At 49.0% G+C, this 12211-nt stretch overlaps 1 protein-coding gene across 1 annotated transcript; it reads left to right on the forward strand.

Moving 5' to 3' along the window:
- The first annotated feature begins 8541 nt into the window (after positions 1-8541).
- YWHAG (tyrosine 3-monooxygenase/tryptophan 5-monooxygenase activation protein, gamma) lies at positions 8542-9520 on the forward strand. Its single transcript, XM_009885125.1, has one exon. The coding sequence runs from the start codon at positions 8542-8544 to the stop codon at positions 9202-9204; it is 663 nt and encodes a 220-aa protein (XP_009883427.1). The 3' UTR covers positions 9205-9520.
- The last annotated feature ends 2691 nt before the right edge of the window (positions 9521-12211 follow it).

Below are 12211 nucleotides of genomic sequence, written 5' to 3' on the forward strand. Positions count from 1 at the left end.
TCCTAAAACTTTTGGTGTGCTCCAGGAGCACATCTGATCTCCCAGGTCAGTGGCTTGCTGTGGCACTAGTCTTCCACGTGCTTTGCAGAAAGCTTGCAGACAAGACATGTCAGCAAGGAACAGACTGGATAATCCAAGGCAGATCTCCCCGGGCTGTTGGGTGACGGAGCACTGTGGTGATCTTGGGCTGCTGATAAGGTGCTTGTAGGAACGCAAAAGTGAGCAGATGATGCTTGCCAGCCTGCCATATCTTGGGGAATGAAGAGCTTGACGTCCCTTCTGTTGCTTTGTCGTTAGCAGGCAAAAGGTGCTGGTATCCCATCTGCCAGCGATGAGCCCTGAGTGACAGTCCTCTTAAATGCTGGGACTGATGTGGCTTGACTCGCTGCTTTCTCCATCTGGTGGCAGAAAGGCACTAGGCCAGCAGAGATTGATTATTTTTCCCAAGAGTTTTTAATAGGTACGAGGCAGCTAATGGCAGCACGACAGTGAAACAAGTTGTCCCAAAACCGGTTTTCATCTTACTTAATAGCCTGTCTTTCAGTAAGGCTAACAAGAATCAGGGCGTTAATAAGGAAGACAAGAACAAGTTCGGCTTTAATTCCTTAATGGCTCAAAAAGCAGATATTAGCTATAGGAGCAGCTCTCTGCTACCAGACTGTGCGATCTAATTCCAAAATGGTTTGTAACTCTACAGTGATGCACTTGAAGAGCCTACACGATGCCCATGCTGGGATTGTTCTTTCCAGCTGGCGTTTGCCATGTGTCTGGGCTGCTCTCAGTCAACTCAATAGCCACGGCAGATTGTGTGGTCCAACAACATGCCTGGGATCCACGTACGGAAGGCAGGCGGATGTTCCCTTGTGCTTGCCTTATCTCAAAAGCTGCAGAAGAAGCTGGTGAAGCAAATCGGTGGCACCCAGGTGTTCTGCAAACAGGAAGAACTTGAGCCGTTAGACCAAATGCTGGGACTGCAGCGCTGCAGATAAGGGGTGGTACGTTAAATACTGCTAACAAATGCAGAATAGGAACAGCTTAGAGCTCTGCTGTTGTCACTGGCTTTCTCGCTTTAGCTCCCTTACGGCCTTTTACGTGCAGGAATGACCCAAGTAAACGAAACTTGCTTTTTTCTCTAGCTGAAATCCATCATAGCCAGACTGAAACTGGAGTAGATCTGCAAGCTCCAAGGACTGATCAAACCTGTGTGTACTGTGATGAAATTCACTTTGGCTTAAGTAGTTGTTAAGCTACAGAGGCCAATGAAATAAATTAAGTCTTGGTTTTCACGTCTCCCTTCCAATTTGAAGACTTTGTCTCGGGTGGTTCAAAGTTGCCTTAAATAGTAAAGGCTGCAGAATGGGATGAAAGCTGCTGTTAACTGTAGGAGCATCCAGAAATCCTAATTGGTGTCTAGAATGCCTTAGTAGCCTCTGAGATCCAGTTATGCTACAAGCCGTGAACAATCTTACTTTGCAGACACTGGTCCTTGATGGACTCGGAGCAATTTGAAACTTAATGGCAGAACCATCCCATGTACCTTAAGCTGCTGTCCTGCGATGAGAGGCGGCCTCTCCAGCCTAAAAATGGGAACTAGTGTACATTATTCATACTGAAACAGGCAAAGGAGACAGCAGTGAGGAACTAACTTCTGCCCACAGCCTGCTCATGCTTTTCTGGTCTTGTCTGGGATGAGAGGAAGGGCCCGACCTGCAGCTGAAAGTCCCCCTGGCCATGCTGAGATAAAACACGAGCAGAGAGGAGGACAGCGGGGGGGATTGGCAGGGAAAGATGTAATTACGGTATCACTTCCATTTTGGAAGCGTGACATGGGGGAGAAGGCTAGAGTACAGGGGAAAAAAACCCGAACCAGTGAAATCTGGTAAGATTGTAGATTTAGGTCTAGTTTAACACACGCCTACTTTGTGTTGAAGTAGGACAGTGCTTAAGAAAAGCATCTTTCCAACTGCTGCGATGGTGTCATAGGACAGCTCGCTCTGGAGCACACAAGGAGAAGCTGTTCTTGATTACGTTGTGCAACATCTAGTCATGACTGTAATCAAGCCACCGGCTAACGGTGACAACTTAATGTGCTTGAGGGCAGCCATTTCTTCAGAAGCTAGATGTAGAGTGAGATGGGGACAGAAAAACCAGGCGGTCTCTCTGGCCTGTCGCTTCCAAACTGACAGCACTCGGGCAGCTGAAGGTGGTCTGGTGCTTGCGAAGGGGTGATGGGGTCACACCACAAGGCAGTGGCAAGAGATGGAGGGGGAAGGTGGCATGGCTGCAGGTAGTCCCGAACGTTTGTCAGCTGCTTGAGCGTGCAGTGGTTACGTGCTGGTTGCTCCCCTCACTGGTGGCTTCAGACCAAGTAAGAATGTCAGTGGTGGGACTTCTGTCCAGAATCATAGAATGGTTTAGTTTGGAAAGGACCTTGAAGATCATTGAGTTCCAACCTCCCTGCCATAGACAGGGACACCTCCCACCAGACCAGGTTGCCCAAGGCCATGTCCAGCCTGGCCTTGAACACCTCCAGGGATGGGGCCTCAACAGCCTCTCTGGGCAACCCGTTCCAGTGACTTACAACCGTCAAAGTAAAAAATTTCTTCCTAATGTTTAATCTAAACCTGCCCTCTTCCAGTTTAAAGCCATTCCCCCTCGACCTATCACTACATGCCCCAGTAAAAAGTCCTTCCCCAGCTCTCCTGTAGGCCCCCTTTAGGTACTGGAACGTTGTTTCAAAAGCACACGTGCCTTTTAAAAAATAAAACAGAAAAGGGGACCTTCGGGCCAGACCTCAGTGGGACTGCCGAGCTGCATGTGAAGGAGAACAAGGCAATTGCTAGGGATTCTGTTGAGAGATAACGTACTTAATTGCATGGTGCAGAAACTGTAGATGGAATAGAGGAAACACAAGTGCTGAGGAGGAGATGGCTGTTGTGTATCCTGGTGCAAGAGGAGGTCTGGTGGTGTTCAAAAGCTGTTCTCAGTGGACAGTTTGAGGTTCTTACGATTGTCTCTCCCCAGGAAAGCTTGTCTCCTTTGTAGATGTCTAATGTCTTCAGGGACTTGGGATCTCTTCTTGGCAATTACAAAAGCAAAAGTGTTGAGGCTTATAACATGGATTAAACTGTCAGATGTTGATGGTATTTCCCAGGGAAGAATCTCTGGGTCTGCTCAGCTTGCTCTGCTGTATGCTTTAAGATAAGACATCGAAGCTTGGTAGGAGCCATAAATGGGTGGACACTTAGTTATAAAACTAAGTGAAAATCCAGGTGGGTAAGGATAAACAGGTAAAACTAAACCCTGTAATGGATCTCCATTGCAGCTACTAAAGGGTCCTCAGAAATTATTATTTCATGATGTACTGAGAAATGATTACTTCAGACCTACTAATTCAGGGTGAAAAGCAGAGGATCAGAGTCCTGGAATAAGCCCCCTCAGCAAACCAACCTGCTGCTGGCTGGGAGCAAACCTCCCCTGTAGATCTCAAAAAAAGCCTGCTAATCAGGATTCTTCTGGAAAGAAGGTGCTGTAGGATCAACCTTTGGGCTTTTGGAGAGCGTGGACCTTGGCATGAGGGGCAGGTAAAGTTTTGCCTGCTGCCTGCCTTCTCTGTGTGAGGCTGAACCTTCCCCTGGCTGCAATGCGATACTTGGGCGTGCTGGGAGCCCGCCAGGTTTTGGACGGAGCACTGAGTCAGAGCTCACAGCTGTAGTACAGAAATCGGGAGAACCTTCTCCAAGATCGTACCGCCTCTGAAGAGCTTTGTTGCAAATCAGGGGGCTTTGATTTGTACAAACCTCTGGAGTCTCAAGCAGTAGAAAGCCTAAACTTCTAGTAATCTTTGTCCAACGGGAACTGTTGGACTCTCCCTGTGGCTTTAGGGCAGTTGAGTCAAAGGCTGCAGGAGTCAAACCCTCAAAGGCTGCAGGAACTGGTGAGACTGGAACTTGGCAGCGTTCTCATTCTTGGTGATGGAGCGTGCCTCAAAGCCTGTTGGTGTAGACTGCTCCATGCCGAGCCCGGTGTAGACCTGCGCTCCCTGTCTAGGTGTCTTCTCCTCTGCTCCTGCCCATCATTGGGGCTTCTGCTGAGCACAGGGCTGCCTGCAGTGTGCGAAGGGTCTGGCTCCTGGCGCATGTGCCACGTGCTGTGACGGGACACGGCGGAGGCTCTTGCAAGTATGACCGTTGCCTGCAGACTAGCAGAGAAGCTGGAGGCGCTGCAGCCATCTCCTGCTGCACTGCGTAAATAAAGAGCCAGTCTCGTGGCTGGGCTTGTCTAGGCAGAAGAAGCAGAAAGGAAGGTAAAAAAGGCCTTTTTTTTTTTTTTTCTTTTTTTTCTAGAATAACTAGAAGACTTGCATCTATCGAGTTTCTGGTTAGGTGAGCATGTGGGCTAGCTCTTCACACTTGGCTTCTTATGCCACACACGAGGCTTGACTCCGTTTTAGCTACGTGCGTCTCCTGCCCCCGCCACCCGCTGATCTACAGGGACACAAGGGTGAAACGAGAGGCTTGACGGTTCCTGAGATTTGCAGTGCAAGTTCTGCTTTTCTCTGCTGTCAACTAGGGAAGTAAAACTCCAAAACGACTGAGCTTCCCAGAGAGTAGGTAGACTTCCAGCCAGAGGCTGATGGCTTTGTGTTCCTGTCGAGCCCTTTCAAGGTCGAACTGAGATTTTTTTTCTTTGGATATTTGAAGTCTCTAACTCCATGTAATAGTGCTGGGAATGGCCTTAGATGACCTAATGCGCACAGGGTTGGTCTATACATGAGGGTGCTGCCCTTTTTCAGGGAAGTGAGACCCCTGCAGGGTCCGAGTTAAGAAGGGGGAGGTTCTGGCAATATTAATCTGGATGCTGGAAACAAACATTAGCAAAAATTCTCCAAAAGAGCTTGTAATGTGACCGCTGCGATCTAATCCACGCCTGATGCAGGATATTGCCTTATTGACGTTACATCAGAGGCGTTCAATGTAATGCTATTAATTAAGTATATCAGAGCTTGCTGTTTAGCCTCCAGCTTGATTGAACTGACTTTGTGTTGGTATCCCGCAGCGTAAGGAAAAATCTAGTGTTTGGTTGGGCAGAACACGCTTACAGTGAAGGCACAGACCCATGTCCGCTTGACGAGTTGCTGTATGGGTTTCTGGATGGCCTTCAGCTGGAGAGGTTCACCTGTACAGCAGTATTCGCATAAGCGACGCGATGGTGACTGTGCAATCCAACGCTGGAGTGCCCCACGTGTCGCAGCAGATCGTGCAGAGACACCAGCTCACCCGTTGACAGCGCGGTGGGGCAGGCAAGTGGGCAGCAACGTCTTAGCTGTTGTGCCGAGACGTGGCAGGCAGGTTCTGGGCACACCAAGAGGTGGGGATGATGGCACTTCTCAAAGGCAGCTTAACCTGGGATACATCTTTTCCCCCTTCCAGTGACTCTCTAATTAAGGCAGCTAAGCGTACCCTTATTGTCCGATATCCAGTGTACTGCGCATCTCGCATTTTCTTCCTGCTGGGAATGCAAGTGCCAGATGGTTTTCTTTTCTTCCTCTCTCGGTTCAGTTGCAAACTGAAATATGTGCGGCACTGCAGCCTCTTCCCTCCCTGCTCCCAGTGCTGAGGGATGCGGTCCCGGTCTCCAGCTCTGTTACACCTTTGCATTTCTCTGCGGTGCATCGCTGCAGTGCTCTGCCTTACTGGCAGCCTGGGTACTGCTGGAGAGGAGTTACATGGTTAACGAGGCTCCTTTTCTGCTTTGGTAAGTTCCCCACCAGCTCCCTGGAGGAATCTGCTTTCTCCACAGGTGTACCTTCCATCTGTCAGCGAGTTTGTTGAAAGGATTTTGACAGGCAACTTTCTTCCGTAATCCTTAATAGCTTCAGATTTAAAATGTTTATGGCAAAGCTAATCCTACGAAACTCCCTGTAGTTTTAATAAATCTGTCCTCCAGCAAGACTCGTCTGGTGAGAGGAGGTAAATCTACTTTTTTCTGCAGTGATAAATATCTGCAGACTTGGCTGTGGGGCAGCTTTGAAGTCACCTGCTTGGTCCACACTTAAAAGTGGTGTCTGTGCTCAGAGGGCGTCTCGCTAAAAACAAGACCTCATGTGGTTATCAGCCTTCATAACCACTGTCAGGACAGAAAACTATTGGAGTCAGGGAGTCTCTTGTAGTATGGCTGTCGATGTTGGACACTCCATTTGCAGGTGGAAGGGAAGAGAGCAAGTCAGGCTGGGATTTCCAGATGTTTCTCATCCCAATTCCCTTACTCAAAGCAGGGCAACTTAGATGGGACAAGACCCCGAGTAACCTGATCAAGTTTCAAATATCTCTAAGGATAGACAATCCGTAAGCTCTAGAGCAGGGGGACGCCTTCATTGTGCTTCGGTGTCTCTCAAAGATGCCTTTCACCTCACAGTGTCTTTCAATTTATGTTTGCGCAGGTGTCACTCAGAGGAAAGAATGAATGGAGTCATCTCAAAGGTGCTAAATCCCGTAAAAATCCAGACCGCTAGAGACCCCTTAAGTTAGGGCAGCCTGGAAGCAGCGTATAAACAACTTGCTGGGGTATTTTAGCATGTTGCAGTGGGGCTGCGTGCAGGGCTGAGCCTCTGCCCCGGCGCAGCGTATCACACAAACCCCGGGGCTGTGTGGATAAACAGCTGCCGTTAGCCTGGCTGGGAGAGGTGGGATGGGGGTTAGTCTGGTGGCACTGGGAGCTGCTGGACGGCCCGGGCATCACGCACCCTGCTTACCTTGGGGCGTGAAAGCTGGGAGCTGCCTTGGCATGCAGCCCCGTGCACCTTGTCCTGTATCGGCAGCGACTGCTGATAGAGACGGGAGATTCTGCCCTCTTTACCGTGCCGCCCATTTCCCTGGTCCCTCAGCCTTCTCTTACCCTTGACACAGAAGGCAGTCGTGCCTGGTTAGCACAGTAAGACCCACTTCTGTACGGAGGTGGGGGTTTGCTGCTTCTCCTGCCGGGCTGTAGAGCATCTCGTGGAGCAGCGCGGGTCTGCACGGTAGTGGGAAGCGGGAGCGGAGGCTCTTCTTGCTGCCTCTGCTTCAAGGAAAGGAGGAGAGGGGGTCCGGATCAGAGACCAGAGCACTCTGTTTTGCTGCGTGGGAAACTAAGGCTTAGGTGTAGCTTGGTTTTGGGAGAAAACATTAGCCAGACGGCAGTTGAGGAGATGTGCAGGCAGGAGTGGATGTTGCTGGGATGAGCAGGTCAATATATATAAGCGAGGGTGAGTCATTCCAGGCCACTCAAATGAAGTCATGGGGTGGACCATCCTACACCTTCCAGCGTGAGCCGTTGGCCTCCTGATCACCGCCATAAATGTGGTTATCTGGGCCCAGAACAAACCTTGTCCTCGCAAACGCTTGTGAAAATGACTCAGTATTTGCAGAAGCCTTTCACACACAAACCATTACCTAATCCTTGTGAGAAGTGACTGCCCGGAGGAGGCTTAGGATGTGCATGCCGTGGGGCGGTGAGCCCCTGGAGGAAGGGGACAACAGGGATATCCAGGCTCAAAGTGCCACTTGGCGGCTGTGACTACCCCAGCTGGGCGGCTGTCGCAGCATCCTGGGCTGCTGCACCCGCTCCGAGGGAACGGAGACCCACGTACGGAGCACGGCGTGGAGTCAAGGAGGGACGTGAGCCCTTCCCGAGCAGCCTGCTGTGTGTGCCCCGAAGGCAGGGCAGCCGGTGCAGCAGTTGGCCGGCTGCCTCGCCGTTGCCGGAGGTGCTGCCCCGCCGGCTTCAGCCAGCTCCAGGGTTGCAGGAGCTGGGATGAGATTATTGCAATATCAAGCGTGACGCTTCCCAGTAACTGAACTGGCCAAGGCGGCACTTGGCAGCCGGCTCGTGAAACGGCTCTTGTGCTCCGTCATCTCCTTAATCCCTCTGTTGCCGTGGCACGTGAGGCAGGTAGAAGTGGTGCTGTGCGTTAACACCGTTATCCTCAATGAAGAAAATCCTGTGTGGGAAGAACACACTCTTACCATGTGAGCATTTGAATCCTTATCTGTGCAGATGCCGTAGGCAGCTGTAATTTTAACATCTAACGTATTCTTTAGGCATCTCAGAAGCGTGCCCTGTGCTTACGGGAAACGGAATGATGAACACCCCGTAGCTATGGTGGTGTTAATCCATGCGGCTAGCTCGTAACCCTAGACCATCTCCACCCTCTTGCTTTGACTGTCCGTCTTGCCTGCATCACAAAGGCTGACTCTTACCCCGCAGGTGAAAGGTGTCTCTTTCCTAGAGAATTTTTCTGGTTCTGGAAAACATTGATCTTCTAAGAGATGGAGAATACCTCAAATGAAACCCAAGCTGCCCCTTTTGCTGGGGGACCGGACCGTGGCCTGATTTCCCAGCCAGCTCCCTCTTGGATGGGAGTGGATGCCAGATGCCTTTGCGAGCTGGCTGCCTTCTCCTGCATCTCGCTGGAGATGCAGGGGTACAGCCGGACGTGTGATGGGAACGTCAAGTGACTGGGGCTTAACCCAAGTGTCTCTCTTCTCTCTCCCTCTCTCAATGCAGGTGACAGAGCTGAACGAGCCTCTGTCCAACGAAGAGAGGAACCTGCTGTCCGTCGCCTACAAAAATGTGGTGGGGGCGCGGCGCTCCTCTTGGCGAGTAATTAGCAGCATCGAGCAAAAGACCTCTGCCGATGGAAACGAGAAGAAGATAGAAATGGTCCGGGCCTATCGTGAGAAGATCGAGAAGGAGTTGGAAGCGGTGTGCCAGGATGTGCTGAGCCTGCTGGACAACTACCTGATCAAGAACTGCAGCGAGACGCAGTACGAGAGCAAAGTCTTCTACCTGAAGATGAAAGGGGACTATTACCGCTACCTGGCCGAAGTGGCCACCGGTGAGAAGAGGGCGACCGTGGTGGAGTCTTCGGAGAAAGCCTATAGCGAAGCCCATGAGATCAGCAAGGAGCACATGCAGCCGACCCATCCCATCCGGCTCGGTCTGGCGCTTAACTACTCGGTTTTCTACTACGAGATCCAGAACGCGCCGGAGCAGGCCTGCCACCTGGCCAAGACGGCCTTCGACGACGCCATTGCCGAGCTGGACACCCTCAACGAGGACTCCTACAAGGACTCAACGCTCATCATGCAGCTCCTCCGCGACAACCTAACGCTCTGGACGAGCGATCAGCAAGATGACGACGGTGGAGAAGGCAACAACTAGACCCCCCCGATGGACTGGCAGCCGCACGCTGATGCTAACTACTGCAGTCTTTATTTTTTTCCCACGGGTGGGGGGGGGGTCAGGGGTGGGGGAGGGAAAGGGAGGGGACACCTTCCCAGGGAGGCCCCCCACAACCTGTCTTTGATTGCCTCGTTGACATTTTTGCCAAAACACCACTAGTGGAAGTCAGGCTGGCTGTGCTGGTATGGAATAGCAGCCTCACTGGCATATGGACTGTTCTGTAGATTATTAATACAAGTGGAGCTGTCTTTAATTTAACTTTATCGCTAGAAATAAAAGGGTTTTAAGATGAATTTGCGTGGATGGAATGGCCCTCGTTTTTAAGGAAAGCAACGCAAAAAAAAAAAAAAAAAACCAAAAAAAAAAAAAGGGAGTTCTGTGGTTCCAGTAAGGCTTCGTGCGTTTTGTTTCTTCAGTCCAAGTGCCGTGTGTCCGTACCACGTCGCGGGGCCTCTCTCTGCAGCGCTCTGCCTCGCAGGGCGTAGCTTAAAAATCCCCAAATTGAGAAGGAATTTAAAAAAAAAAAAACAACAAAAAAACACAACCAACCAACCAAACTAAAGAATTTGGGGCTTGTAAAGCCCCAGGATTTAGGCCATCCAATCTTTTTTCTTTTTTTTTTTTCCTTTTTTCTTTTGGTTAAGATATTTATTAGGGTAGCTTACAGTATTAACACTAAATTGCAGTTTACAGTATTTCTACATTACAGCCATATGACATCAAGCCTTTGATTGTCTGTTGTTTTTGTGGGTTTTTTTTTTTTCTTTTGCTAGTTCTTTTGGCTTGCCTTCCTGATCAGTCCTCGCCTGTGGACTGGCTTTAGCTATTCTGTGTCGCCCAAGGCAAGAAGACCGCCCGCCCGAGGAACATCAAAGCTGCTCTAGTTTTTTGGTCAACAGCTTAACAGGTGCTTGGCTAGCGGCTGTTTCAACTATTTTAAGTCCACAGCAAAAGGTTTAAGAACTTAATTAGACAAGGGGGAAGTGTTTAAACTTAAAATGCCACTTAAATAATAAAAAAATAATAATAATAAAAAAAAAAATAATAAAAAAAAAGAGCATTCAGGTCTGTATGTCATGTACTGTGTTTGGTATTTCAAAAGACCATCCTGATTTAAGGTGCCACAGCTGCTTCCTCAGGGATTGCACTGCCATTTCACTCTGCCTGACTTTCTCCCACTGTACCATGAGGTTTGTCAGCAGATCTCCGGCACCCAGGCTCCCTTGTTTGTCACCAGGGAAGCCGGGTGCATTTTCCTTTCTCCTGGGGAAGCTTGTGGTGTAATGAGTGAACTTCAGGTGCTTAGAAACTAATTTGGTAGAGAAATCCTCAAGGGAAGAGCTACAATCATAGACATTTCTATCAACCATCGGGAGCCCAGGAACTTAGTTCTCTTCTTAGCAAAATCTTTTCCAAGTCTGTCTGATCCGGCAGGGGGTGGGAGACGGGGCGTCTGAGTTGCTTAGCAGGTAATATTTACCCCATTTTTGAGCAAATTTATTTCTAGTTTTAATTTTAACATTGTTGTTGGAAGTTCACTGCTGTTCTCCGGCTCGCGGAGTGCTGTGCCACGTAGCTTTTCACCTGAAGCTGCGCAGTAAGGAAAAATCGCACTCGTGCATTTATATTTTTCTTTTTATTATTTTTTATCTTTTTTTGTTTTGTTTTTTGGAAACAGGCTTTCATTGTCCCTTTCGAGAGTCAGTCCGCAAACAGCGTGTCGTGGTGTTGCACACACGGTACGGCCGTTCCTGCTGTCGGGTTGCACGGGGAGACGTGGCTCCAGCTCCCTCCCTGCAGTCAAACGAAGCCGCTACCCCGACTCCTCGGGGAGCGAGCGGACCCGAGGCTGTTTGGCCTCCAGATATTGCCCCGGCGATGCCGGCAGAGCATTTTTTTTTAACCGGGATGCCTTCGCACGCGGAGTCTTGCCCAGCCTCGCTAGCGGCGAGCGAGCAAGCGCATCCGCCGGGTGTACGGTGTGCAGCATCCCGCGGCGAGATGCTCGCCGTGCCGGTACGTGCCGTGGACTGGAAGATCGCTTTAGGCTTCTTACCTTCCTTTGGTTGACCCTCGTGTCCCGTGAGCGGTGTTGTCCCAGCTGTATAATTTGGAAGTGATTTACTGGAATTACAAAACCTATCTTTTTTTTTTTTTTTTTTTTTTTTTTCTTCCCCTCCCTGTTTCTTTTTGGCTTTTGCTCTGGCTGCTTTAGGAAACTTACGCAGGAGAGATGGCACAAGAGGGCTAAAAACGGAGTGGGGGTCAGGGACTTGATTTTTAAGCAGCTTGAATGGTTTCTTTTGTTTTTTAAGAGATGCACTTGCCTATGATACTGTCTCTCCAGTGAAATGATTACTGCTCCATTACTCTATTGATACAATATTGTGCATGCTAGTGTCGTATTTCTATACAGTAGCTTGAAATTTATTAACTTATACTGTAGATGTTATGTATTCCTATGACAAAATAGTCTTCAAAAATTTTTTAAAGTTTTTTAATTTATTTTTTTTCTTTTGGGGGTAAAGTTTGCTCTACCAAATAGTGATCGTAACAAACTGATCTGTTATGGATGTTGCTATAGTGACATGCAATTATATATGATTTTGTTTTTAAAAAGGAAAAAAAAGCAAAAGAAAACACCAGTGTTAGCTTAATCTTAATGTCTGGTGTTCGTCATGGTGAAATTATAACTATTACAGTGTAGGAGAACAATGACTGTGTTCTTTGAATGAGCCTTTGTTTGTGCTTTTTGTCATGTTATGCAGTGAACTATTTTTAAGGTCTAATCAGTGATTATTTTTCCAACTCCGTGTTTCTGTAAGGAATTATTTCACACACGGACCATTCTTAGCAGTTTTTCCTCAGTGATGGAATATCATGAATGTGAGTCATTATGTAGCCGTCGTACATTGAGCAAATAAACTTACAGATCTGACATCAGCGCTGCTTAATTGTTATCGCCTGTGTTGAGTTTCGGGGCGGG

Source organism: Charadrius vociferus, unplaced genomic scaffold (genome assembly GCF_000708025.1).
Source record: "Charadrius vociferus isolate BGI_N301 unplaced genomic scaffold, ASM70802v2 scaffold54, whole genome shotgun sequence".
NCBI classification, from domain to species: Eukaryota; Metazoa; Chordata; class Aves; order Charadriiformes; family Charadriidae; genus Charadrius; species Charadrius vociferus.